General features: G+C 41.2%; 1 protein-coding gene across 3 annotated transcripts in view; it reads left to right on the top strand.

Annotated features, from left to right (window-relative positions):
* The window catches only part of ITPRID1 (ITPR interacting domain containing 1), a 106,470-nt gene extending 91,023 nt beyond the window's left edge, over nt 1-15,447 (top strand). For all 3 annotated transcript variants that reach the window (XM_046021043.1, XM_046021044.1, XM_046021045.1), the window contains 5 exons: nt 2,534-2,616; nt 2,993-4,258; nt 9,620-9,747; nt 10,750-10,861; nt 11,328-15,447. In XM_046021043.1, coding sequence (XP_045876999.1) covers nt 2,534-2,616; nt 2,993-4,258; nt 9,620-9,747; nt 10,750-10,861; nt 11,328-11,633 — 1,895 coding nt within the window. In that variant the 3' untranslated portion in view covers nt 11,634-15,447. The remainder of the gene's footprint in view (nt 1-2,533; nt 2,617-2,992; nt 4,259-9,619; nt 9,748-10,749; nt 10,862-11,327) is intronic.
* Nucleotides 15,448-26,787: the final 11,340 nt, after the last annotated feature.

Raw genomic sequence — 26,787 nt, 5'->3', positions numbered from 1 at the left:
ATTTGGGTATTTTTTATATCAAGCAGTCTCCCCTTAACATAGTTAATCTCTCCTCTAGCTTCTTAAACATATGGACTATAGTCATAGTAATTGTTGTAAAGTCCTTTCTTGTGAATTCTAACATTGTCAGTTCTAGATTGGTTTCAGTTGACTGAGTTTTTTTTCCTTCACTATGGGTCATATTTTTTTTTTTTTTTTTGCTTCTTTACATGCCTGGTATTTTTTGTTAGATGCCAGATATTATAGATTTTACCTTGGGGCCAGATATTACTTTACTAGATATTATTTTATTTCTATAAATACACTTGAGCTTAGGTCTGGGACACAGTTGAGTTACTTGGTCCTTTCAAATCCTTTCAAGTCTCACTTTTAAGATATATGGTGTTGGGGGGAGTGCTCATTCTAGACCTAACTATTCCTCAATCCTAAAGCAAGACACCTATGAGTACTCTGTCCCATCAGTGCTCTGGGAATTGTGAGGTTTTGGAGTCTGGCTGATAGAAGCATGCACTATTCCCAGCCTGGAGACTCCTAGGCACTGTGTCTTCTAAGCCTTTCCAGTGATTCTTTCCCCAGCCTGTGGTGTTTCCTCACACACATGAGCAATTCAGCCCCCAGCTAAATACTCAGGAGGGTTTCTGTGAGTTCTCTCTGTGAAGATCTCTCCTCTCTCCCACTCCTCCCTGCAAACTCTAGCTGGCTCAGTCATTCCAGACTTCATTCTGTCTCTTCAACTCAGAGAATCTGCCAGGTTCTGCCTGGGTCTGCCCTTCCTCACTACACCACAGCCTGTAAACTATCTCAAGGCAGGAAGCTGGGTGATTATACGGCTCACATTATTTACTCCTACATCTCAGGAACACCCATTTTTAATTGCCTGATGCCCATATTCTTAAAACCGTTTTTCACATACTTTGTCCAGTTTTGCAGTTGTTTCAGGTGGGAGGAAAATCTAGTTCCTATTACTTTAGCTTGCCAGAAGCAGAAGTCTTCTTTAGGTCAATGACCCGTCAGTATTTTCCATATTTTACCCTTATCTATACAGTAAGAGAGGTAATAACAAGGTCAAAGACATTGTTTTCTCAAATTTCTTCCATGTCTCTAGGATTCAGCTGTTGAAATTTATATCTTCTGATCTTCATTTGACGCACAGAGAGAGATAATGACAGAGAGAGAGAGAGAGAGATAGCAAGGGGGAAAGAGAGAGGTTGGGGAGCTGCAGCCAGAAGGAGAGGGAGAAGCAGACTCCCCACTGAGCAGGGAGCCTGATGCAGGACCCAATCCCAAGACCCTGAGATCATGACTGGAGCCAAAAGCAGACGCTTAACCGACTGAGCCAACCACGTGCCCCAAGGGTCCTCTTTCTACTTCTTGTAGAAGAAGGGCTACACTCCAACCACCCTCTTCCCAGGCGACTTCCTCTTCTAGTCCATAAAGTATTTCTCATTAGGTAAGAGAAAAAAAATCTTCCAATTTAATCTTTAGCAGGTTCATCCTCTAGTAGCCACCCATATTCCCCCACCCCTGTTAATACAACACAATATCTATGGTAAAAGTTCAGATAGATTTAGAATTTCCAGAAGCTCATATTTACAGAATTGTTACCTTCCCTCACTTCACGTAGTTCTTTCTTTGCTCCTTCCAGCCTTTTGCAATGACAGGAGAAGCAGTCTAAAACATGAACATGGCCTTATAGTCACATAGAGTGCAGATGAAGCTAGTAAGGTTCTTATCTAACATTTAGTTAAAAAAAAAGAATATATATGTCTTAGACAGAGCTGCTATAACAGAATACTACTGACAGGGTGACTTATGAACAATAGGAATTTATTTTTCACAGTTCTGGAGGCTAAAAGTTCAAGGTCAAGGTGTTGGCAGTTTCAGTGTCTCATGAGAACCCACTTCCTGGTCCACAGATGGTCACCTTCTCACTGTGTTCTTACATGGTGGAAGGAGCAAGGGAGTTCTCCTCTCTAGGGTCTTCTTTTAAGGTATTTTACAAAGTAGCAATCCCACTAATGAGAGCTCTGCTCTCCTTACCTGTCACTTCCTGAAGGCCCCACCTCCTAATACCATTACCATGGGAGTTAGGATTTCAACGTATGATGAGGGGGGGGTGTGTGTGTGCATAATATTCAGTTCATTGCAAAATATATACAGAGATATATACATTTTGTTTTTTATTGTATTGTCAGCATGGCATTTAAGGGCTATGCATTTCCTTCTGGATTTTCTTCCCCTTATTAAAGATGCATCTGCAACCATTTGCTATTTTGTCTTAAGAGATGGTCATCCTTTCTCCTTTATTTTGTGTTTTACTCCTTGTATCAGGAAACTAGTGACCCAGTTTTACCTGGACCCTCTGACAATCAAGAAAATAGACCCTTGGAATTCCCCCATTCATCTCTGTCTCCATGCATTGGGCATTTATTGAGGATCTACAGCCTGTCTGGCACAGAGAGGGTTTGATCTCAGTCCTGCTGACACCCCACTTCCCTTCACTGACCCCAGGCCTCGTGACTTCTTTCCACAGGTGCCACAGTGAACAGAGAAAACAGCTGCCAGTCTGACAGCAGCGGATTCCTGGATGACCCCCTGGAACCATTCTCCTTGCAGGTAGAGGGCCACTGGTGGGTTGGAATAGGAGTAAAAGGAAAGATAAGCAGAAAGCACACCACACTGCCCTATTTGGGAAGGGCAGCCAGCCCGTAGAAGACATGCACCACAGGCACCCAAGGGGTGGGGGATTGGAGTCACACTAAACAAGGTGCCAGAAAGCTTAGCATTCCTTTCTTTTTTATTTTCTTTTGATTTTACCAAACAAGAAAGCGGGCTTAGTTAAAGTGTGACCTAGTGGAAACCTGAGTTTGTAACTTTTATCTCCAGACCCCTTAGTTAAGGATAATGACAAGGGACAGACACAGGCGCATCTTAAGCTAACCTCTTCCCCACCGTCCTGACCCATTTGCCTTTATCCTGGTTTCTCACACAGATGCCTTCCTTGCCAAGCAGCCAGAGTCCTGTTGAGAATGGATGTAGAGAGCCAAGGGATCAGAGCCAGTGCTTAGTGCCACCCCAGGACTGCCAGCAAGAGTCAGAGGAATCTGATTCCAAGAGTGTCGTGAACACAGCCTTTTCAAATCAAGACTGGAGTGTCATGGAAGAAAAGGCCTCAACATCTACAGTGGAGGAAGAGTCTCTGTTTGAGGATATGGAGAAGCCCCCAGAGCCATTGACCTCATATACAGCCCTTGACGGGACCACCAGAGGGGGGGAACACCCAAGGAAAGACAGCCGTCCAAGGCAGGACTTGCCCAGGCCCCAAACTGGAACTGAGGCCCTGGTGGGTCCAGCTAGCTCCAGGTGGGACTGTCCTCTGGGTTGGGGACAAGCCAAGGATGGGTTTCTGAAGCTTGAGGGAGCTGAGGCAACATCCGTGCAAAGCCACCACTGCAAGTCCCAAAGACCACGGGGAGCTGGTCTTGCTCACGACAAGCCCCTTCATGTAGACGCTGAGGCAACCTGTCCTGACACCAATGGTACCTCAGTGACAGGAGAGAGCCCACCACAGCATGTCCCCAGGCCCAGTAATGTCACGTCCTATACAGCTGACCTTATTCAAACATCTGCAAAGTTCATTCCCCACCTCGACAAACCTGCTGGAGATACTCCCCCCGCAAAGCCAGTATGTTGTGCTTTGGGTCAAATACCACATCGAGCAGAATCTGAGAGGGAAAAGCTTCCTCCAAACGCTGACTCAAACGCTGCTGGTTCCAAGTCGGTGACAATCCAGATGTCCTCCAACCTGGCATCGGCTGCTCCGAATGCTGGGGCTTTGGGGACTGATTCTAAAGGAACAACTTTAGAAGGCACCGTGGGTGACCTTGCTCCCACAGCAGAAACAGGACTGGAGACAAAACCAAGACAGTGCCGTGATGTTTCTGTTCAGGCCGATATACGTGAGCTTAGACCCTGGCACTGCTGTTCAGGGCGGAGTAACAAGGCCCGGCGCCTCACCAAATCCGTCTCTCTGGACACAGGCTTCCCTTATGTCTGCCCACCGGGCATGTGCCACGCTGAACCCACCCACGGCTGTGTCTGCTGTCAGCACCAGCCCCACTGCCATTCAGAGAGGCAGAGCCCCAGCCCTGTGCCTTCAGCCTGCAGGCACTGCCTGTGCTCCCCTCACCATCTGGAAGCCCAGTTCGTGAAGACTTTGAGCGTCCTTCAGGCCACCACAGTGAAGGAGCTGTGCTCTGTAAGTATTCCTCTCTGCCAAGACAGGGCGGAAGGCCGCTGGAGCAACACCGCCTCAGGGAGAATGTTCAGGCCTCCCGAATGTGAGCTCTCAGGGCAAACCCTTCCATCTCAAATCAGAGTAATATCTATAGAGTGTTTTATAGCTTACCACATATTCTCAAATTTCTTCTTATCTGACGCATCCAATCACCTCCGGAAGTAAGGAGGCAAATTTCATTATTAATCCTCATATGACATCGGGATATAGAACATTAAGTTCACGTGTAAGGTTATAAATATTAACACATCTGTACCTCATCTCCAGTTCAGTCTAACTGAACAGTTTTCTGTCTTAACTTCACTTAGCTGAATAATCTTGCACAAGCCATTATTACATCTCTCTTGATTCTAGTTCCTGCTTTGCAAAATAGGGAGACTCTTAATGCCACAGACACAGGGTTGTTTTAGGATTAAGCGAGAGAAAGCTTGTAAGGCACTTGGCATGCGCAGCCGCTCAGCCCAGTGCCCAGTTCACAGAAGGCCCTAGAAAATGCTAATTGAGTGGCTCCTGTTCTTCTTACTCCTTTTTATCATTATTTTATTATTGTTCAGCTCTTGAATCTAGAGCTTCTCTAGAAGCTCCATGTCAAATGGAGGGACTCCTGCTCCATCATGGGTGAGTTTATTTAAAAGTGGACGTTGAGTTTACTGACAACTGCGTGACCCCCAACCTGTTCAGCCCCTGATAAATCAATAAGCATTTAGTGAGTCTTTCCCATGTCCCCTCTTCCGTGATTTTCAAGGTGAGAAATGATCTAGGCTTTTTTTCTTAAAAAAAAAAATTAACAGCATCACACATGAAATCACCTGTATTGAAAGGGAAAAAACGGAAAGGTGGCACAGTTGTTCAAAGGAGAGTGGAAGGCAACTGTTATTTATTAAGCACCTACGGTTTGAGGCCTGACTGGGAAGGTTACCTTCCCATTCTTTTAATTCCACAAATATTTATTGGGTGCCTATGCTAATCACTTTATTTACCATATGCTGCGTAACCCGCATTTTCACCCATACCATAAATCCTGAGTCCCTCCTATATACGCCAAGTCCTCTCTCTTTTACAAATGAGGAACCTAGAATCAAGAGAGTAGAAGTTTCCAACTTCCCCTACTGATAAGTGGTTAATTCAGATGCAAATTCAGATTTAGCTGACACCAGATTCTTGGTGTCTTGGACAACATACTCCAGGCAATGATGTGTCTAGCTTTAAAATATCTAGATCCGAAGAAGTGTGATGGCAACATGAGAAAGTGATTATGTGAAAGTCAAGGCAATTACTACCTAGCCCTGCAACATCTAGAAATCTGCATAAATGTTATACAAACATAGAAAGAGAATCAATGAAAGATAAGTGATTTACTCATCATCTTTCAAATTGCAAGGTTTCAGGCACTGGGAATTGAATTGATCTGAGATTATACACCCTGAAATACATACTATCTTAGATTTTATTAGATGACAATGCATTTCTCCTTACTTAGATTCGAGGAACCACAAACATACACTCAAAGAAAACAGTCTTTTTACATGTGCATTATTATACTTATGGGCAGGTGCACACACAGGCACATAGAGACCAGCAGAAAAACAAGTGAAATGGGGGATTGCATTTGCGCACAAGAGCAGGCTACTTAAGCCAAAGAACATACTCAGGAACAGAGAGAAAATGTATCTGTGGTGAGTGAGCCTGGGTTTGTAAGGCCCAAATAATATTCTGGAGAAAAATATCTCTAAATCAGATGCCAGCTGCTAACTAGGGTTACAAAAATTATTTATTAAAAAAAAATCTGGAAAATGAATTTGGACCAAGTGGAGATTATAGGCAGGGATAGATAGATACTATCTACCACCCGTTCCAAGCAGGTGTTTAAAGTAAGAGCAAGTTTAGGTAAGAGACTCAGAAAAACATTCCCACCTCCTCCCCTTACAGAAGAATGCATAACAGTGCAGAGAGTCACTTGACTAACTGGTAAATGTTATTTTGGTGGTCTTGTGGGTCACCATGGTTTGTTGATAGGATTAATTCTTTTTTTCTTTTAAAGATTTTATTTATTTATTTGACAGACAGAGATCACAAGTAGGCAGAGCCGCAGGCAGAGAGAGAGGGGGAAGCAGGCTCCCTGCCCAGCAGAGAGCCCAATGCGGAGCTCGATCCCAGGACCCTGAGATCATGACCTGAGCTGAAAGCAGAGGCTTAACCCACTGAGCCACCCAGATGCCCCTAGGATTAATTCTTATGTTATGTGAATTCTTCATAATAATTTAGCGATTAAAAAAATACTTTCTATACAAGAAAATAAGAACATCTGAAATTAGATTTTTGGATATTAGAAAATTCTTCTATAATGTTCACGATTGAGATTTAAGTAAAAAGCATACACAGCTTAAAAAATAAGATGAACCAATTCAAAAGTGACATTTCAACGTTTTCTCATGGTATTGCTCTTACTATTGAAGTTAAAGTTTGTTTTAATGGACTTGGGTCAGTCAAGTAGACCTTGAATTGACTTTGGGTTATAACCCAGCACTTACATTGGAAGAAAGAGTTCCAGACAGCCTTTGTTTTTTTGGTTTTTTGGTTTTTTGTTGTTGTTGTTTTTTTTTTTTTTTTTTTTGCTTGCCTAGTGTTTCCTTTTTTCTGAAAACTACTATACCTGTTCTAGAACAAAAATGTACTTTTAGTACTTCCAAATGACCAGAAGATGGCAGTATTTCAGAATCTTCCACCGCACACCCTTCTGGACCAGCTATCAGTTACTCCTGAATCCCAGACCCCTGTGCCTTCCAATCACAAAGAGTTACCCCAGGATAACTAGATGAAGCGTAAACTTTAATGTTGCTAATGCTCAGCCTACTTGAGCACCATATTTCCATCCCTAGAGTTTGGTCGGCCTGTAGGAAATCTACTAGGACAATTCAGCCAGCTCAGTCCTAAGCGACAAATAGCTTGTCCCCGTGTCCAGGCACACTACTGTGACTCACTTAGATCTTGAGAAGAAAAGATATGACTCAGGCTTGAAATCTGTCCTTTTGGAGCTTGGACAAGTCAGTTTGCCATTCTGTCAGAACACCTCTCTATAAAAAGAGCCCTTCATGGTCTCAAAGATCTTTTCTGGTTTCAAGAGCCATAATTGTAGTCACCTTTCAAGCATGCTTGCCAACATCAATAACACTTCAAATACTCCTCTAACTGGTTCAAATGCGCTGACACTGAAGCAAAAGTAATTAGAGAGTTTTGCTGTGTAAAATATGTTATTCATACATAAAAATTAGGGGACAAAATCAAACCAAACTCTCAGAGCAAAATGAAGAGGAGTTTTCAGTATAAGAACATCACTTGTAGGAAAGTATTTCCATTATGACAATTCAAAGGATCTTGGCCATGGGGTTTGGGGGAGAAAAGTAAGAAATCTGGGACTTCCTTAAAACAGGGCTAAGAGGAATTAACACAGGTGTAAGACTGGTCTCCATGGAAGGAAGAAGAAGATGAGGTTGAAAGACAGCTGCCATGAAAACTAGTTTCCTTTAAAGAACTTTCCAGAAGCCCCACCCCATGCTTTCCACTTTGATCTCATTGCCATCCTACTGCAGGGGTGCTGGGAAATGTCATTTGTTAGACACATTGTTACCCTAAGATATTAGAAGTCTCTTTATATGAATAAAAGGGAAAAAGACAGTGACTAACAGCCTCTGCTATGCTACTCTGGGCAGTGGGGAGGGCAGCCAAACCCATACGCATGGTAGAGAAAGCATTAGGGTCTAACAAGCATTAACGTCGCTTAAAGTCAGATGGGTGGAGATGTTGGGGTTCTGGATCATGCATCTATATTTATTTATTTATTTATTTATTTATTTGACAGAGCGAGAGAATGGGGGGAGGGGCAGAGAGAAACAGACTCCCTGCAGAACAGAGACCCTCATATGGGACTTGATCTCAGGTTTCTGGGATCTCAGGCTCCTGGGATCAGATGGTTAAGCAACTGAGCCACCCAGTCATCTTTATGTATCTGTTCAAAGCATGATCCAACCTGGGCTGGAAAAGAAGGTGGATAGCTAGTAAGAACTGAGCAAATCATCAGGTTCTCAACAAATGGACTGGACTTAGGGGCTTCAGGAAGATATATAAATTAGGACACCATGGCAGAAGCAGAGTCACACAGAGAAATTTAAGAACAATTTAAAGAATGATTCACAGATGAATGGATAAAGAAAATGTGGTGTATATATACAATGGAATACTATGCAGCCATCAGATAAAAAACTGAAATTCGCAAAGATGTGGATGGAACTAGAGGGTATTATGCTAAGCAAAATAAGTCAATCAGAGAAAGACAATTATCAGATGATCAGATGATATGAGGAATATGGGAAACAAGATCATAGGGGAAGGGAGGGAAAAATGAAACAAGACGAAACCAGAGAAGGAGAAAAAACCTTAAGAGACCTTTAGTCTCAGGAAACAAACTGAGGGTTGCTGGAGGGGAGGGGGGTGAGAGGGATGGGCGGCTGAGTGATGGACATTGGGGAGGGTATGTGTTATGGTGAGTGCTGTGAATTGTGTAAGGCTGATAGATCACAGATCTGTACCCCTGAAACAAATAATACATTTTATGTTAATTTAAAAATAAAAATAAAGAACCATTCACATCAGGAACAATAAGGAGCAGGATGGGGAGCATGGGGAGCATAGACAGAGTTTAATTCTAGATTCTAATTCACGAAGAGAGTAGGATGCCTAACTGATGCCTCCCTTACTCTGGGTGAGCTTGTTAGCCACATGGAGCTGATCCTGCAGATTTCACCATCAGGGACTGTGGTTAAGCAGGGATAAGACTGATAAATACATATATATATATTAGTCTAAGCAGACTTTAATCAAACACATAGCATTGGGACAGATGTGTTCAATGTTATTGAGATCCAGAGTGACGCAATATTCAATGCCCGTGTTAAACAAGATTTAACAGGACTCAGCTTTCCTAAGCACAAGCCATCTCTCCGACACTTTCTCCCTGATTTCCTTATCTGTGTCCTTGTACCCTGATATCACCTAGTTCTTCAGACAGCCGTCCTGTCTCTGGGACATAATGTCTCCAAGAGCCAATCAACAACCAACTGCTGCCCTTCTGTCCCAGGCAAATATTGCCTTTGCTCACGCTGAGAAGCCAGAGGCTGGGCTTTCCATCTATTCTTTCCCTTGCCTTAGTGATGGGGCTTCACTGCAGACAAGGGAGCCCTGGGGGGGCAGGCAGGCTCCACCATCGTGAGCTCTTGCTGTGAATTCGAAAGGACTTCCTTTTCAGCTCTTTCTAATTGTTCTCAGTGCACAGTCCAGGAGATGGAAGTGATGAAGATGGTGTGCCAGAGTTTCCAGGAGCATTTGGAGGAAATTGAACAGCACCTTACAGGACAGCAGGCATTCTTTTGCCGGGACATGTCAGAGGAGGAAAGGTAATTATCGAAGAGAGTCATAAAAGTAAGTAGAGCCCACACACCTGAAGCAAGGAAATGTAATCAGGGCAGGACAGATGAGTATCCGGGAGCGGGGCTAATGAGAAATGGGTCCCTTTCCTTGGCTTTCCTGTTCTTGTTTTTGCTTCGCAGTAGGGATCTGTGAGAGCTATTTGTGAGATAGCAACACTTACTCTTTAAGGCCAAGGCTATTTGAGGTCAGAAGATGGGCAGTCAGCTGAGAAGATGGGGGATAGCCAGCAGGATATCTTCCATTGATGTGAATGGGGCTTATGCAAATGTAAGTGTTGGAGGTTATTAGAGTTTTGGAAATCTGCATTATTTTCACATAGCTGAAAGCTATGTCCCAAAAGTAGATTAGCTGTTGCCTGAGGGGTGGAAATAGGGATTAACCATAAAGGGGCATGCGAGTTTTTATTGGGCAGATGGAAGCTATCCCAAACTGACCAGCGGTGAGTGATGCAACTTGGCAAATTTATTAAAAATCATTGCTGGGGGCACCTGGTGGCTCAGTGGATTAAGCCGCTGCCTTCGGCTCAGGTCATGATCTCAGGGTCCTGGGATCGAGCCCCGCATCGGGCTCTCTGCTCAGTGGGGAGCCTGCTTCCTCCTCTCTCTCTGCCTGCCTCTCTTCCTACTTGTGATCTCTCTCTCTCTCTGTCAAATAAATAAATAAATAAAAAATCTTAAAAAAAAAAAAGATGGGATGACTCAGTGTTCCTGTTTAAAAAAAAAATCATTGCACTGGACTGTTAAAATAGGTAAACTCTGGGTATATAAATTATTCTGCAATAGAGTTGTTTAAAAAAGAAAGAACACCTGCCCTGGTGATATACCATATCTGATACAAATAAAGAAGGTGACGGTCGCTTGTAAGAGATGTCAGAGGAGTGACCTACCTTTTGAGAGGGACGATGGTGGACTGAGCTTGGAGCCTGGAGATGATGGGAAAGGGGGTCAATCTCTGTTCTTTAACTGCAGGCAGGAGGCCGAACAGCTGCAGACTCTCCGCTGGGCCCTTCAGCAGCAGGTGGAAGAGCTGGCGTTTCAGTTCGGAGACCGGGCTCAGCAGATCAAAGAGGAGATTCTCTTGGTACGGGGCAGTGGAGGGTGACACCTGACTCCATCCTGCAGACCGCCGGAGGGATGCATTAGATCAGAAACCTGATCGTGCGATCCTTTCAGATTCTAGGATTATGTGCCAATACCTTCATTTTAAGTATAAAGAAAGTGAAGCCTTTGCTCAAGGCCACATGGTTAGTTGATGGCAGTTGAGGATTAGAACTCAGGTCGTCTAATTGCTATGCCAATCTTTCCTCCTGCCCTGTAAAGAAGCAATACATATTAATAATAATTATTATTGGCCATTTTCCCATTGAGAATAAGAAACACAACTTTTGAGTTAGTATGGCTTAGCCACTGCCAGAATTTGCTGCCAGCTCACAGAGCCCACTCCAGAGAATTCCCCACCCAGGGGCATCTTTCCCACGAGTCTGGCTTATCTGTTTGGTGCAAATATGGTAAGTTGCACACTCTTTTTGTTCTTATCTTCCATTTAGCACGTTGAGCTTCTCACAGAGGAACAAACTGAACACTATCCAAACCTGCATGACTGTAACTGGACAGAAGAAAAGAATGGCCAGACTTCATGTGCTAAAGTCCACCCAGCCATGGCCACCCGGGTTGCCTTTCCTTCCCAAGATGGCCAGCAGGCTCTTAGCTCAAGGGTGACCCATTTACCTGCCTTCTCTTCACCCACCTTGGAGAGCAGCACCCGGATGTCTCCTCCAGCTGGGGCAGAGTCAGGCCCAGCCCCCTTGTCAAATTGTCCTATTGGGGATAAGGGTACAAATGTCTTCCTCTAGATCAGAGTGGTTTTGATGACCTTCCTACAAAGTGTAAGAGCACATTCCAGCCAGACAAGGAAATCTAAATTGCCCCCCAGAAGTGTCTGTCAACCTGCTTCAGCTATTTTTAAAAATATTCTACTCTGTGTTTCAACCCAGGAGAAACTCAATATTTCAATATTTATTCAATACAGAATAAGTGAGCACCTACTATGTGCCTGGCACAGGGAATACCTGGGGGCCAAAATATGTATACAAATCTCTAGATACAAATGATAGACAGTCTTTGCCCTGCAGAAACATAGAGTCTACTGGGTAAGATAGAATGTGGACACATAAAGACATATGGATTTGAAAACTGTGAAAGAGATTTGAGGGAAATCACAGGGTTTTATGAAAGAGAATATAGCAGGAAATCTGACTGAGATCAAGCTGTCAGGAGGGCCTGGTTGAGGGCCAACAGAAGAGGGAAAGAAAATCCAGGTCTCAGAAGGGCCAGCCTGTCCAATGGCCTGAGGCGGTCGGTCCCTGGAAGCATTGGTGAAGTTCCCAACATGACCCAGGAGATCCTCCAATGCTGGAGACAGTTGTAAACAAGACAGACATTCGACTCATAAAGAGCTGGATGGAGAGCGGAGAAAAGAAGAAAAACCAACAAGATAACTTCAACATTGACAATTGCCATGGAGAAGACAGCGTGGGAACACTGTAGGGGGTGGTGTGGAAGAGAAGCGTACAGAATTCCTGAGGGTGATGGGCAGGGCCTTGCTGAAAGGAGGCTATTTGGCTAAAACCTGGATGGTGAGGAAGAGGAAGCCATGTGAAATTCTGAGGGAAGAACCTTGAAAGCAGAAGGAATGGAACGTTTAAAGGCCCTGAGGCAGAAGAAGCCGAAGTTGCTGAGCGCATGAGTGATGGGAGCGTGGAGGGCGAGGATGTCCATAGGCTGACTGTATGCCGGGGTCTGAAAGCCAGGATCCTTCTTCCTTGTGGAAGCCATTACAGGCTTTAAGCAGGATTGTCAGATAGTCTGGTTTACATAAAAATCCCACTGACTGCCTGTGGGGAGCATGCCGTTGGGGACCTGCAGCTAGGCAGCGCTCCCAGGGACACGAGGCTGTTGGTGTAATCCCTGTGGTAAGAAGCAAAGTGTCGAGTTGCTTCCATGCAGCTGGGGAGGCTTGGGAACCCCCCCACCCCACTGAAACGTGGGATGCACTGGCAGTCTTGAAGCCCTGGAGGAGTTCTAAGAAATGGGGAATGAATGAAGAATAGAACAGTCAGAAGAACTTCATGGAAAAAGTAATCCCTGGAGAGAAGTTATAACGTGTAGGAGATGGGCCAGTGGAGGTCACTTCCTAGCAAGGAAACTCAGAAGCTATTTCTTTGGAAACTAGCCACTACCAGATTGGGTCTCCTAGCCCGTCTCATTCTTCATCCCCCTTGCTTTTTGGAAACCCTTTATCTTCAGTGGAACCCTCCTACCCTCTGGACTATTCCAGTTTGCTCTGTTGACTGCCCTTTCTCAGACTGGGAAATTCCCCTTCCATCCTTAATTCTCTTCTCTTTCTCTCTCCACACCAATTTCCCCAATATGTGCAATCTACAGGCACCCGTCTCCAGTTCCTGCCCTCTCCAGAATTCCTGCCCAGCACTCTCTACTCTCTATAACATATTTTCACTTGGAAGACTTGCCTGTCTGTTTCACTCAGCCTCCAACCTGATCCTGTCATTTCCCAGAATCAGTTCATCTTCCTGATACTTTCTGTCCACGGCATTATTGTTCTCCTTGACGTGTAGACTCAGAACCACAAATTCATGTTGTCTCCTAGTCCTCCTTCATCCTTTTCCCTCAGGATCAATGATTACATCAACGCTGAGGGTATGGCTACAGTGTCATTCCCACAAGCCCCCTCAGAACCCACTACTTGGTGAACACCCAACTGAAGGGCCTTCTAATTGCCTCTAGCTTCTTTCTCTCTGAGCTAAACTGGCCTCTGACAAAGTGGTCTCCCTTGGTCATCACTTGGGTCATATTACCCTGGCCTAGGATGAGTAGCCAGGGAGTCCTTTTAGGCTATCCTAGAGAACTAGAGAGAAGTCCCAGGATCATCCTACCCAGAGCAGTCTTGCCCCCAAACAAGCTCTATGCCCCCTCCTGCATCCTGCTGCCTCATTTCCCTGGACCACATCCCTCTTTTGCTCCTGCATCATGGTTCAGCTTCCATCCCCAACTTGGCTCCTGATATACTGCATATATATGTGCATATGTACATTACGTATGTATATGGTACCCCCCCAATTTTTTCCCTTTCTAAACTTTTTAAACTTTTTACTCTTTCCCTGGGTCAGACACTAGGCATCCTTGTTTATCTCCATTTTTCCAATGTAGACTTTGAAAAGTTTGCCATCATGACTTCAGGTGTGAAGGGGGAGGAAAAAAAGACCCATTGCCTTCAGATGAAGGGTAGCATCTGGAATCTCTAAGGAACACTAAGCATCTCATGGCATTTCCTTGTTTATTCTCCAAATTCTCCAACAAAGAGTACCAAAGGGGAACTAAGATGTAGAGAGCTGCCCATCCCACCCAGAACTTTTGCTATCTTCAGTCCATCATGACCCGATCGCCAACACTACTTCCAAATACCATCTTCTGTAGTTCATGTCCTTCTTCCCATAACCATGAAACCTCTAGAAGCCCAGGCCACCCGGTGATCTATGAAGTAATTGCTAGTGTCCCCAGGGGTTCTCTATCTTGAATACCCTTTAGACTCCCTGGGGAGATTTTAAAAATACTGACATTGAAACCCCACCCCAGATCAATTAAACAAGAATCCCCAGGGATGGGATCCAGCTACCCACAAATTCTAACAGCTCCCCAAATTATTCTAATATGCAGTTAAAATTGTTGCTCTGGATGAAAAGCCTACCTTACAATTCAACAGTTCCTCTTGTTTTCTAAGGACTCTCTTATTTCCCATTTTTCTTTCTATACCACCCCTCTTAGCTAAAGAAGTCTTTCATGATTCATTGACAACCATTGAATTATGAAATTGGGAGAAAAGAGAAAGAAAAAATGATGTGTGGACTTCATTTCTGTTTTTTCAGCATTGACTTCTACCTTGCTCATCAGTTCTTACATTTCATCTTTATGTATAAAGAAGTGGTAAACAGATGACTTTGTTCTGTTTTCCTTCCTTTCCCAGAAGTCCTATTCCAAATTTGACAAACCAGATTAAATACACGTATTTGATTCAGTAGGTCAGGGTAAGGATTATTTGTTTCTTCTATTTAACACCTTCCTTCTCTTGGAGGAAAATATCTGTATAAAATAGCCCATTACAAAAATCATGGAAATGTAAGTAGTCTTCTAAATGTATATAGTTCTTCCACCGCAGGACACAGCACAAACATTCTAGAAAGGTGAACAATTAGACAAATTTCCTTTATGGCGTAAATATTAAATATAAATGTAAAACCGGGTGTTTTGGGTATTATTTATAGTACATGGGGATATGAAGCAAGTTTCTCAAGGACATAATCTACAACACGCATTTAGGTAACACAAATACTCTGACCTTATGATCTCCCCTTGCATGCTTCCACCTTTTCCATAAATAAGCTTCTAAAATTCATGTGTATATCATACTATTTATAGCAGCTATAGTGTTTCACTCCAATATCAATGTACTCAAACTAAAATATAATAAAACATTACGGTTATGGAACGAATGTTGGACCAAAGTAAATGCCTTCCACCTTGAACCTTCAGGCATCCCTTGCTGGCCTATCTCTTTATTCAGGGCGATACACAAACAATGTCCCATACCAAGCACTTACCTTATAATCTCTTGTTCTCAAATGTGGGTTCACAGCAAAACTGATCACTAGGCTTGGAAAAAAAATTTTTTTTTAAGATTTATTTATTCATCCGAGAGAGAGAAAAAGAGGAAGGGCAAGGGAGAGGGAGAAGCAGACTCCCCGCTGAGTGTGAAGCCCAATGCAGGGCTTGATTCCACAACCCCCAGAGGAAGATGCAACCTGAGCTGAAACCAAGAGTCCAATGCTCAACCACTCGACCAACTGAGCCCCCCAGGCACCCCTACGCTCAGAAAATTTCTCTTCTGAGAACCTAGCTTAAAGCTAAATAAGATTCCACTTAGAAGTCCAGATGTATTTTGATGAAGTTCAGAGGTGTTTTTTACCTGAGTTGCTTCCGCACAACCAGATGGAAATGAAGATTTGGTTGTTACCAGTTTATATGATCAAACTGGATAAAACGGATGGACAGACCATGCAGGTCACCATTTGTTTACACAAAAATAGGAGTCTTTGCCTGAGACGAACTTTATCTCATTTGAGTCTCACAGTGCTAAAGGAAGTATTCCCCATCTGAACGACGAGGAAGCTAAGATACAGAGAGGCTGAACTCACAAGCACACACTGAGTCTTGTGCTTTATTAAGAAGCAACTGCATGCTGGGGGTAGGAGCTCAAGCTCGGAGTTAAATCCAGGGTCTGAAGCTTAAATCCAACTCTACTACTTATTATCTGTGTTGGGTAAACTTCTTAATCCCCAAGCCTCAGTGTCACCATACATACATTATCAGAGTGAATACATATATAGCCCTTTAGAACGAGCCTGGAATATGGTTCAGTAGGATTCCATACTGAGTATGGCTCAGTATGATTAAGATTCTGATAACAATAATAACAAGAAGAGAGGAAACTCCTTAATACCTACTTCCATGCAAGGTATTGGGCTAGACATTGTATGTGCATTACCACTTTTCTTCACAACCATCCTGAAAGGCAAGAATGAATACACACACACACACACATGCTCAAAAAGATTGTAAATTGTCTAAGTTCTGGAAACTAATAGGAGACTGAGTTGACTCTATGATTCCCTGCTTTGCCAGTGGTTCCCTTTTATGGCTTTGCCAAGATTTGGGGTTTATGGGGAGCCCACTGATGGGTCCAAATCAACCAGAATAGCCCTGCTCCTGACTACATTACATAGTGGGCTTCAGCAGAGATTTTTCTTAAAAAAAAAAAAATCATCTCCTTACTATAGAAAAGTTTGAAAAGCACTGTACTATGGTAATCATGCAGGACTCTTACAGTCAGATACAGGCTCCGAGTTGCTTTCATACAAGAAAATGGCTTCCACCACATAGGAATCCTCAAGAACCTAGCATCCTAAAAAATCTTAGCTTACTACTACTTGTCCCACTGACAGGAATGATGGCTAGAACCCCTTTGCAGCCTCTGAATGATTTTCTGGGGCATCTTTCTGTTCTATCATCAAGTCCTAGCATCTTAAATTCTCTTTCCTTGAAAGTTGCCTGTATTCAAGTTGACTATATTCAGGAGAACACAGGCCCGTATTTGAAAAACAGAGGAGATTATTGCAATAAATATTTGTAGGAAGTTAAAAACAGCAATCTCTTTAATTCTGAAACCCAATTCAGAGTTGGAGCCATTTTGTTTCAATGAAAAAGAAGGAAAAAGTAAAACCATACTATCTGTTTATTTTCAAATTTAGAAATTGGAAAGGGAACAGCTTAACCTCTTCTATATAAAAGGACAAAGGTCGCTTCCCTGTATTAATTTCATTCTATCCAGTTGCCATCTCTGTATTCAAAGCCAGAGCTTTGAATAGAGAAGACTGACTTGAGAAACAATATTGGGAACTCAAGTCACGTATTTTCCTTGGTTTTGTTATGCATGAGTGAAGACCCAGGTTGCATGATGGAGACAAAAAGATAAAACCTTAAAGACTGCTTTGAACCACAGCATATGCATAGGCTGTATAGATTTGCCTAAGAAAATATATTTTTTTTGTCCACAGATAAACATTTCTCAGAAAAGTGTCCCACTAGATTTTGTTTAACAGATATTACCGTATATGTGGGGTTTTGTCTGCAAGACCAGAGTTATTTTGTCTTCAAAAGGAAATAATTCTGTGGAGGAAAAAAAAAAAAGATCAGAAGACTTCCTAATGACATGAAAAGCTGGTCTATTAAACTGTTTTTTCTTTGTTAAGAAAGTCATCCGTTTCTGTAGTACAACACTAGTCAAATAAAATGGGACAATTGTGCAGAATTTAAAGATAGAAAGTAGTTTCTCTTTGAGAAGAAAAGCTTCAAAGTGTTTTATGTGGGTTGGTGGGTTGCAAATTTAATTCCAAATTGTAATTGAAAAAATGAAGAGCAGCCATAATTTGAGGGATCATGGGTTACTAAAAATGACGTCAAATTGCTTTTTTTGAAAATTGAGAGAATATAAGCAGAAGGCAAAATATGGATGCCGCCTTTCTTTACCCAAACTTATGGCACCTGTTTTTACCCAAACTTAGTCTCTAGTAATCTGATTTTAAAACACTAGTAGACCAGAAGTTTAGTATGGGATGTGCCCTTCTGAATCTGCCCCACATTAAGTAAAAGAAGAGCCCTCCACATTGAAGATGATTTCTTATTAGAATCACACTGAAGACTTTTCCCTTTCAGTATTCCAAGAACTCAGTCAGTGCTTCATCAAGAAAATGGAAGTGAATAACAACAATTCTTAAATTATACCTACACTTTTTTTTTTATTTCTTTTATCCTTCAATAATTGCCTATTTGTTGATGACAATGTACCAGAGTCACAGGATATCTGTGTTTTTCTTTTTTAAATCTTAAGATATTAGGGACTATTTTACAAGTCTGTAGTTAATATGATTTAAGAAAAACAATAGGTGTCCAGCATTGAGACATATCTTTGAATATTCAGCATAATCTCCTGTTAAAACTATACCTGGTTCCCTCTTTTTGCCTGAATAGAGAGACAACTATGTTGTCCTTTGTGTCCAGAGTCCCCTCTATGGACTCCAACCTTAATTCCAAACTCTACATGGCACTTAATTGCTCACATTTCCACATTTCCCCAGACTTTACAGTAAGTTCCTTAAAGTGAAAAGTTGAGTCCTTATTTTTCTGGAATTGTTTGTACAGAGAACTGTAATCAGAACATGATAGGGGCATTTGGTGAAAAAACAAACATATTTTAATATACGGGAACTGGGGGCGCCTGGGTGGCTCAGTGGGTTAAGCCACTGCCTTCAGCTCAGGTCATGATCTCAGGGTCCTGGGATCGAGTCCCGCATCGGGCTCTCTGCTCAGCAGGAAGCCTGCTTCCCCCTCTCTCTCTGCCTGCCTCTCTGCCTACTTGTGATCTGTCAAATAAATAAATAAAATCTTTAAAATATATATATACGGGAACTGATCTCAGAACCAAATTCCTGAGTGAATCTTTTAGTGGGCATGGAAATCTGCATAGACAGTTATTTTTCTTACAACATTTTAAAATGTTATTCCACTATTTCCTTTTCCATTTTTTTTTTTTTTTTGCTTTGCCTTCATGGTTTCTGATGAGAAAGCTTCCTTCGTTTGAATTACTGATTCCTTATGTGTTATTTTCATCTGGCCTTTTCAAGATTTTTTGCTTTTAGTTTCTGTTCTTTATGATGAGTCAGTGCATGGCTTTCTTCAAGTTTATCTTATCTGAAGTTTGACGAACTTCTTGCATCTGCAAATATATGTTCCTTTATAAAATCTGGAAAATTTTCAGCCATTATCTCTTCAAATAAATTTCTGCACCATTTCTTTCTCCTCACCTTCCAGGGTTATGATAACACTCAAATAAGAAGCTCTGATACTGTCCCACAGTTCTTTGAGGCTCTGTGTGTATTTTATCAAACTTTTTTTCTTCGATGTTTTCCAGATTGAATAATCTTTATTGATCTACCATCAAGTTTATTGATTCTTTTCTTTCTCCTCTCCATTCTGCTTTGGTGGTCCTACAGTGGACTTTCTATTTCTGTTATAGTATCTATCCATTCAAAATTTCCATTTGGTTCTTGATATCACTTCTGTCTTTTGCCTGAGAATTTCTATCTTTCCATTTTCAAGAGGTTCAGCCTTATTCCATGTACATCATTATAAGAGGTTCTTTAAAAACTTTGTTCAATAATTCCCACATCTGGGTCATCTCGGAATTTGTGCTTGTTGATTACTTTTTCCCTTGGTTTCTTTGTATGTCGAGTAATTTTGGATTGTATCCCAGACATTTTCCCATTATGCTAGGAAACTCTGGGTTCTGCATTTAACTTTGGATAAAAAATTTCTGGGGAGTGTCTTGTTTTGTTTTGTTTGTTTGCTTTAGTAGGCAACCAAACTAGCTAGGTTCAGACCATAGTCCTTACCCACTTGCACACTGTAGCTCAGTTTCAACTTAGTATTCACAACCTTTCTGTAATATCTGGCCTACCCTGTGCATGAACCATTCAGGGCCCAGTCTAAAAACCTGGGTAGTGGTCTACACTACAGTTCAGCTCTCAGAGTGTTTGCTCTGTTGTTTGTGATCAAGTTCTATGCATGCACAACTCATGATGAGCCCAAGATTTTGTATACAGAGATTTAAAGGATCCCTTTCTCCAGCTACCTCCCTTCTGTGAAGCCACCATATTCACTGACTCCCAGGAGCTCCTTTTCATGGCTCTACCTGGAAAACCATTGTTTTAGCATCAATGCACTATATGGAACTTCCTGAAACTAGGTCTATCTCAGAGCAAAGTAGCAAGAGGAAAGAGTCTTCAAACCACGTGCTGCTGTAGCTGTTTCTCCTATACTGTCCACTGTCGCTGCTCTTGCCACTACCATGGGAATGCCCCTTCATTACTCTGACACATCTCGCTTGAAGAGGTAATGATCTCTCTTTCCCAGGAGCTCCTTTCCTAACTTTCTAGCCTAAGAGGAGAATTTTTCTTGCAACATTTTCTAATAACATCTACTGCACAGTTTCAAGATTCAGGCTTCCCTGGAATCTATGCCAGGAAATATGGGAGGAAAGAAGAAACAAACTCTTCTCCATAGGTGTTCTTCCAGTTTTTAGTCTCCTCCCCAGTTAACTTGTTACTGTGTACCCTTCAGAGTCCTCAGATGGTGTTTCATGTCTTCTGTTCAGGACTTTTGGTTGTAATCTGCAGAAAAGCTAGAGTGGCATGCATCTACTCCATCTTAACCAGAACTAAAATTTGCCAATCTAATTGTTCTTCATATTCTTTTATTAGTATATAGTATATATTAGTATATATTATATAGTATTATTATTATATAGTAAATAATGCTAACAACACTCGTTTACTATGTGCTAAAACGGTTAAAACTTTGCACGATTTACATGTAGAAAAGCAACAAACATTTGTCATAAACACCATTATCCCCAGTTTATAGATGAGGAAACAGAGACTTATGGGGGTTAAGTGACTTGCTCAATGTCACACAACTGGAAAACCAAGTATGACCCTAGGCTGCTCTGACCCCAAAGCCAAACTCTAAATCACTCCATAATATAGCCATGGCTAGCTCTGTCACGCAGCCCCCTGAATGAGCTGCAGGCACTCTGATTACATGTGAGGATCAGGCAGCAGTCTTCTCTGAGACCCATGTTTTCATAGCTTTCAGCATTGATTAGGTCAAGTTGAAAGATGTACTTATGCACAAGACAGGTTGAGATTTAATATTGCTTTGTGTTGGTTATTGGGCAGGTGTTTGTTTAAAGGAAGTGGAAACAGGTGTGTGGGCTCTGATTCAATTACATGATGGAGAGGAACACACTGATCCATGGCCATTTTCAAGGAGAGATGCTGATTGTGCTAATTAATCATTTGTCTGTCAGAACAAAATAGAACATAATAGAAAATGATGTTCCAGTTACCATAGGTATGGAACATGGACTCCTGTGTCTGGCACTCCAGCAACCAGATGCAACTGTTTATGATGACAGCAATTAAGATGCAGTGCCTGGGTCCTCCTGGATTACTGTGTCTGAGATGGTGTATAGACTCTTGCCAACGGCATGGGACATCATCCAACAGGAATTGCATCTCAGAGGAACTTTTCCCTTCAAAGAGATTAATTGAGTCCTTTTAGATCATGATGATGTCCCAGAGATACGGCTGAATGGAATATTTTTCTATCCTGTATCTTGGAACACTCAATCTACCTCATCTAACCAAGACATTTATGCTCATAAGAGAGTGTCCTAATGATATTTCATTCTTTCTTTATGTTATTCACTTGCCACCCAATGGCCAGAGTAGTCCCTTAAAGACAAATCAGGTACTTTGCTCCCCTGAATAAGAATTTCCAATAGTTTTTCAGTATATTTATAATTAAATGTCAGCTCCTCACCCAGATCTGCAGTGCTCTACATGACCCAGTCTTGCATACCTCCAAGAATTCATTTCATGCCACTCTCTCCCTTTCTCACTATGATTCAATTTCATGGATTGTCTTGCCAATGCCTGAATGTATTAAGGGCACTCTCACTTCCAGGGGAATTCCCTTGCTGTTTCCTCTTTGCATTTGCTATTCCACTTTCCCCAGACATATAGGTGGTACTTTTTCATTCAGATCTTCAGATGTCTTCAGAAAGGTTTCCCTTACTAGCCCTATCCAAAATAGGGTTTCTTCCTGCAAATATCTCTACATATGCTCTGTACATTTAACCTATTTTGTTTTCTTCATGATATTTACTATCTAGATTTATATTCACTTACTTGTTCAGAAACTATCTTATTCAGTGACTATCTCCCTTACTAGAATGCAAGCTTCTTGGGGGAAAGACTAGTCTGTCTACTCCATATTTTATCCATAGGCCTAAACCACTGCCTGAAACATAATAAGTTCATAAAGAATTTGATGAGTAAATGGACAGGAAAATTAACCAATCATGTATCTACAGATATTGGATATACATAAATAAGGCACAGTCTAACCCGTCAAGGAATTTTTAGTTTGGGGGAAAACACATACAGCCAATAACCTGTCCATGTTACTTCTTTGCTTAGACCTTTCAAAACCTCCCTATTCACAGCAAGGTTTCTGAGCCTGGGATCATCATTTTCACCAGACAGTGGAGAAGTCAAGAAAAAGATAATAGGACATATGGCAAGTCTTTAATAAAGTGAGTGCAACCCAAGTCAGTGTTCTAACTCTTCCTTCATGGTTACACCTCCTTTTAAATAGGAGGAGTTTCCTCTTGGTTGCAGGTAACCAACCTCACTCCATATTCTACAATCTATGTCAAAGATTTTTTTTCTCCACTCTAGGCCCCCACTTGCTTCTCTAGCACCTGGAACTTGCTACCTGAATTCCCCTTATTGTGAACTCACTCTCTCCCAGGGGCCTGCTTCAAAGCAGAACATAATATGGACAGGTTTCCTTTACTTTTAGGACTTCATGTCTATATTGGCTTTTCAGATTATAGTAAAACATCTAGTCAGTGATTCTCAATATGACTGCCCATTAAAATGATCTGAGGTTTTCAAAAAGCTACCATTGCCTAGAAAAAAACACCCAGACATGTTTATATAATTTGTCCAGGATGGGAACCAAGGACTGGCATTTTATAAAAATACTCGGAGTAAATTTAATGTGTACATGGGTTTGAGAACTATTGGTATAAGTAATCTCTAAGGAATTAGATTTATAGGGAAATTATTTTAAACATGCATGCCAAATTTTACTTTTCTTCTAATCTCACAAGTTAAGGACTTCTTAGGAGGTCTCTTCATGGTATGCCTACCAGATGGTGTCCTTGCTCACCTGCCCTCAGGATTTGACTTTTTCTCACACCTTCTCAAAACTTCTCCATGAAAATTCCCACTAATTTTTTCAAGAAATTACATCCCTCAGCTACAGATGTTGATGTCACCCCAGGATCCACCTTCTGTTCTAGTCTACATTATGCAGACTGGCCCTGTATCCCAGAGTGCCCCCAAAACATTCAGACCTCTGCTCTAGTCTCAAGAATAAGAGTAGAGACTGGGAATGTGAACTTATTCCCTGGATTGTGACTCATTTACCCATGAAATGTCTGAATTCAGAACCAACTAGCTACATTAAGGATTGATTTTTGAGAGATTCCCTTCTTCCTAGAATGCTAAATAAATAAATACCAAAAACAAAAACAAAAAATCCCTTAACAGTGAGGAAAGCCAGATTAAAAATTATAATTTTTGTAAGCTTCTCAGAGAGCTGAGATCACAGGGCAAACAAGAAATTCAAAATTCGAGAAGAGACAACCTCCCACCTTGTCTCTCTTGTGACAGAGCTCGAGAGGGAAATGATTTTGGGGTTTTGTTGTTGTCTATATGAAGGTTATTAATTTTTGTGTATTGGTTTTGTAACCTGATGTCAAAAATTTTTAAAAAGATATTCCAAGAAAAAAAAATCAAGCCAATCAATATCCCTTATAAACATAGATACAAACATACATGTCTTCATGCCTAATCAGCTGAAAGTACTTAGAAGCATTCCAATAGCAGCAATCACACGAAGCATATAGACCTTAGATCCTAACATCATTCTCCAATGAAAGAAAATAGGAGTGCTTAGAGAAATGGCTGATTCTAGGACTGGGGCAGGAAATAGATAAGATTAGCCTGGAGCCTCTTGTGATGCCAGAAAGTAAGCAAGTGTTCAAAAACATTCTGATTGCATGGGGATGTGTCAAAGGGACTTTGGACCAGTTGAAAAAGATCTCAGTGGCAAAAGATAGAACAACTTGAGCAACAAAATAAAGTCATCTTGATTGTAACTCTAATTATAAAATAAATATCCACAAGTTGACATCAACCTAAATAAATGATTAGAATGAATAAATAAATTGGAAGAAGAGATAATACACCCATGCTTGGGTGCATCATTATCTGAAGAATTTCAGATAATGTATGTAGACACTCCATTCTCAAGGAGGTGGACTTTATTTAACTCCCTCATGTGCAACTGTGGGACATGCTCAGTAAAACCCTTCAAGACAACACAGTACAGAAAAGAGGAAAAAGAAATAACTTGACATCGAAAAACCTGACACATACTGTCTCAGCCAGGAGATCAAGGAGATCAAGATATATATCCTTATATGATATCATGAAAGTGACACTTCACTTCTGTGGTCTTCCTTCTAAGAACATATAACCCCAGCCCAATCACAAGGAAGACATTAGAAGAATGTCAGTTCAAGGGAATTCTACAAAATATCTGACCAGTACTTTTCAAAATGTCAAAGACATCAAAACAAAGAAAATGGGAAATTGTCACAGCCAAGAGGAACCTACCAAAAGACCAAGGACGAACTATAACGTGCTACACTAAGTGGGATGGTGGATCCGAAAAATAACATCAGGTAAACACTAAGGAAATAAAAATGTAGACTTCTGAATAAAGTATAGACTTTGGTTTGTAATAATATATCAACATTGGTTCATTAGTTGAGTCATAAAGGTGAAATTTTCTAAACTCTCACAAATGAAAAAATTACTGACAAACTAAGAAAAAGAAAGAAATGCACCAAGCTAATGGAAACTGTTAATAATAGGGAAAACTGGGTTCAGACATCTAGGAAGGAACTTTCTGTACCATCTTCACAATTTTTCTGTAAATCAAAAATGTACCTAAAAAGTAAAGTTGATTTTTAGACAGAGAGAGAGAATAATACCAGGGTCCAACTAAAAAGAAATTGAAAAAATAAAAATAAATTCTAAAAAGAAGAAAGAAAATGAAGACATGCTGTAGATGGGGAGGAAATACTTAGAAAATACATATCTAATAAAGAACTGGCATTTAAAATATGTTAAGCACAGTCATGACCCAATAAGAAAACAGCCTAGTTGGGGAAAACAAAACAAAACAAAAAGCAAACCATAAGATTCAAACAAATACCTCAAATAAAATAACATATGGATGGCAAATAAGCACATGAAAAGAGACTCAAATTATTAGTCATTTAAAAAGGCAAATTAAAACACCCACACACACACACACACACACACACACAATGACCTACCAGAACACACCTGCTAGAATGACGTTAATAACCATAACAACAATACTGATAATAAATTGACAAGACTAAGTACCAGCAAGGATGTGGAGCTACTGAAAGTTTCCTACGTTCCTGGTGGGAATGCACAGGGCTGCAGCTGTTCTGAAACAATGTAGCCATCTTTTGTAACATTAAACACACACTTCTGAAACAACCCTTGGGATTCCACAGATTATATCAAAGGCAGAGTCTCTGTCTCCTGTCAATGTATATTTCAAGGAAATTCTCCCAAACTTGCTTTGATAACTATGTTACTTTACTAATTTATTTTAGTTCTTCTACTTACTTTACTGGTCTATTCATTAAATAGCAATTCAGCACATATTATATGCCAGGCAGCATTGCAGAGTCACAAACATACAAAACAATACAGACAACATCTTCTTTTACGTGACTGACATTCTGATGGGTAAGGTCAGGGTACAAATAGACAATAAACAAGTAAACAAAAATAGCAACATTTCAAATAAGTACTTTTAAGTAATCAACACATAAAAGTACATGATGGTGACTGTAGAGGTTTTATTGTGCTGGTCACCAAGATGGACCAACTCCGTCACTGGAGTGCAGACCGGAATAACGGGACAAAACCAGATGGTATATGTTGGCAAGAATGTAAAGAAATTGGAGCCCTCTTACATTCCTGGTGGAAATGGAAAATAGTGCAGCCACTACAGAGCACTACATCAAAAAAATAAAAAAGAATAAAAAGTAAATAAAAATATGAAACAGGTTTAAAAAATAAAAAATTGAAGGTTCACATCTTAAAAAGAAAAGAAAACAATTGCTCAACATGCTAAACCCAGGATTACCTTTTGAGCCAGCAGTTCCACTTCTGTCCACCCAGGAAAATGAAAACATATGCCCACACAAACAAAGACTTGTGCATGAACGTTCACAGAAGCACTGTTCATAAGAGCCAAAAAGTAAAAACAGCACAAATTACTATTCCCTGATGAATGCATAGACAAAACGTGGTACATCAGTACCAGGGGCCACTCTTCAGCAATAAAAAAGAACAAAGTAACAAAGTACTACTAATATGTGCTGCAACATGGGTGAACCTTGACTACATTCTAAGTGAGAGGAGCCAGCCAGGAAAGACCATATACTTTATGATCCCTTTTATGTAAGAAATCCAAGATAAGCAAATCTGTAGAGACAGAACTTAGATTATCAGTTGTCTAGGTCTGGAGAAGGAGGCAGGGAATGGAGGTGACTGTTAATGGGTACAAGAT

The sequence above is a fragment of the Meles meles genome, chromosome 10, assembly GCF_922984935.1.
Source record: "Meles meles chromosome 10, mMelMel3.1 paternal haplotype, whole genome shotgun sequence".
Taxonomy (NCBI): domain Eukaryota; kingdom Metazoa; phylum Chordata; class Mammalia; order Carnivora; family Mustelidae; genus Meles; species Meles meles.
The sequence above is the reverse complement of the archived record's forward strand: the minus strand, read 5'-3'. Positions and strand labels throughout refer to the sequence as shown.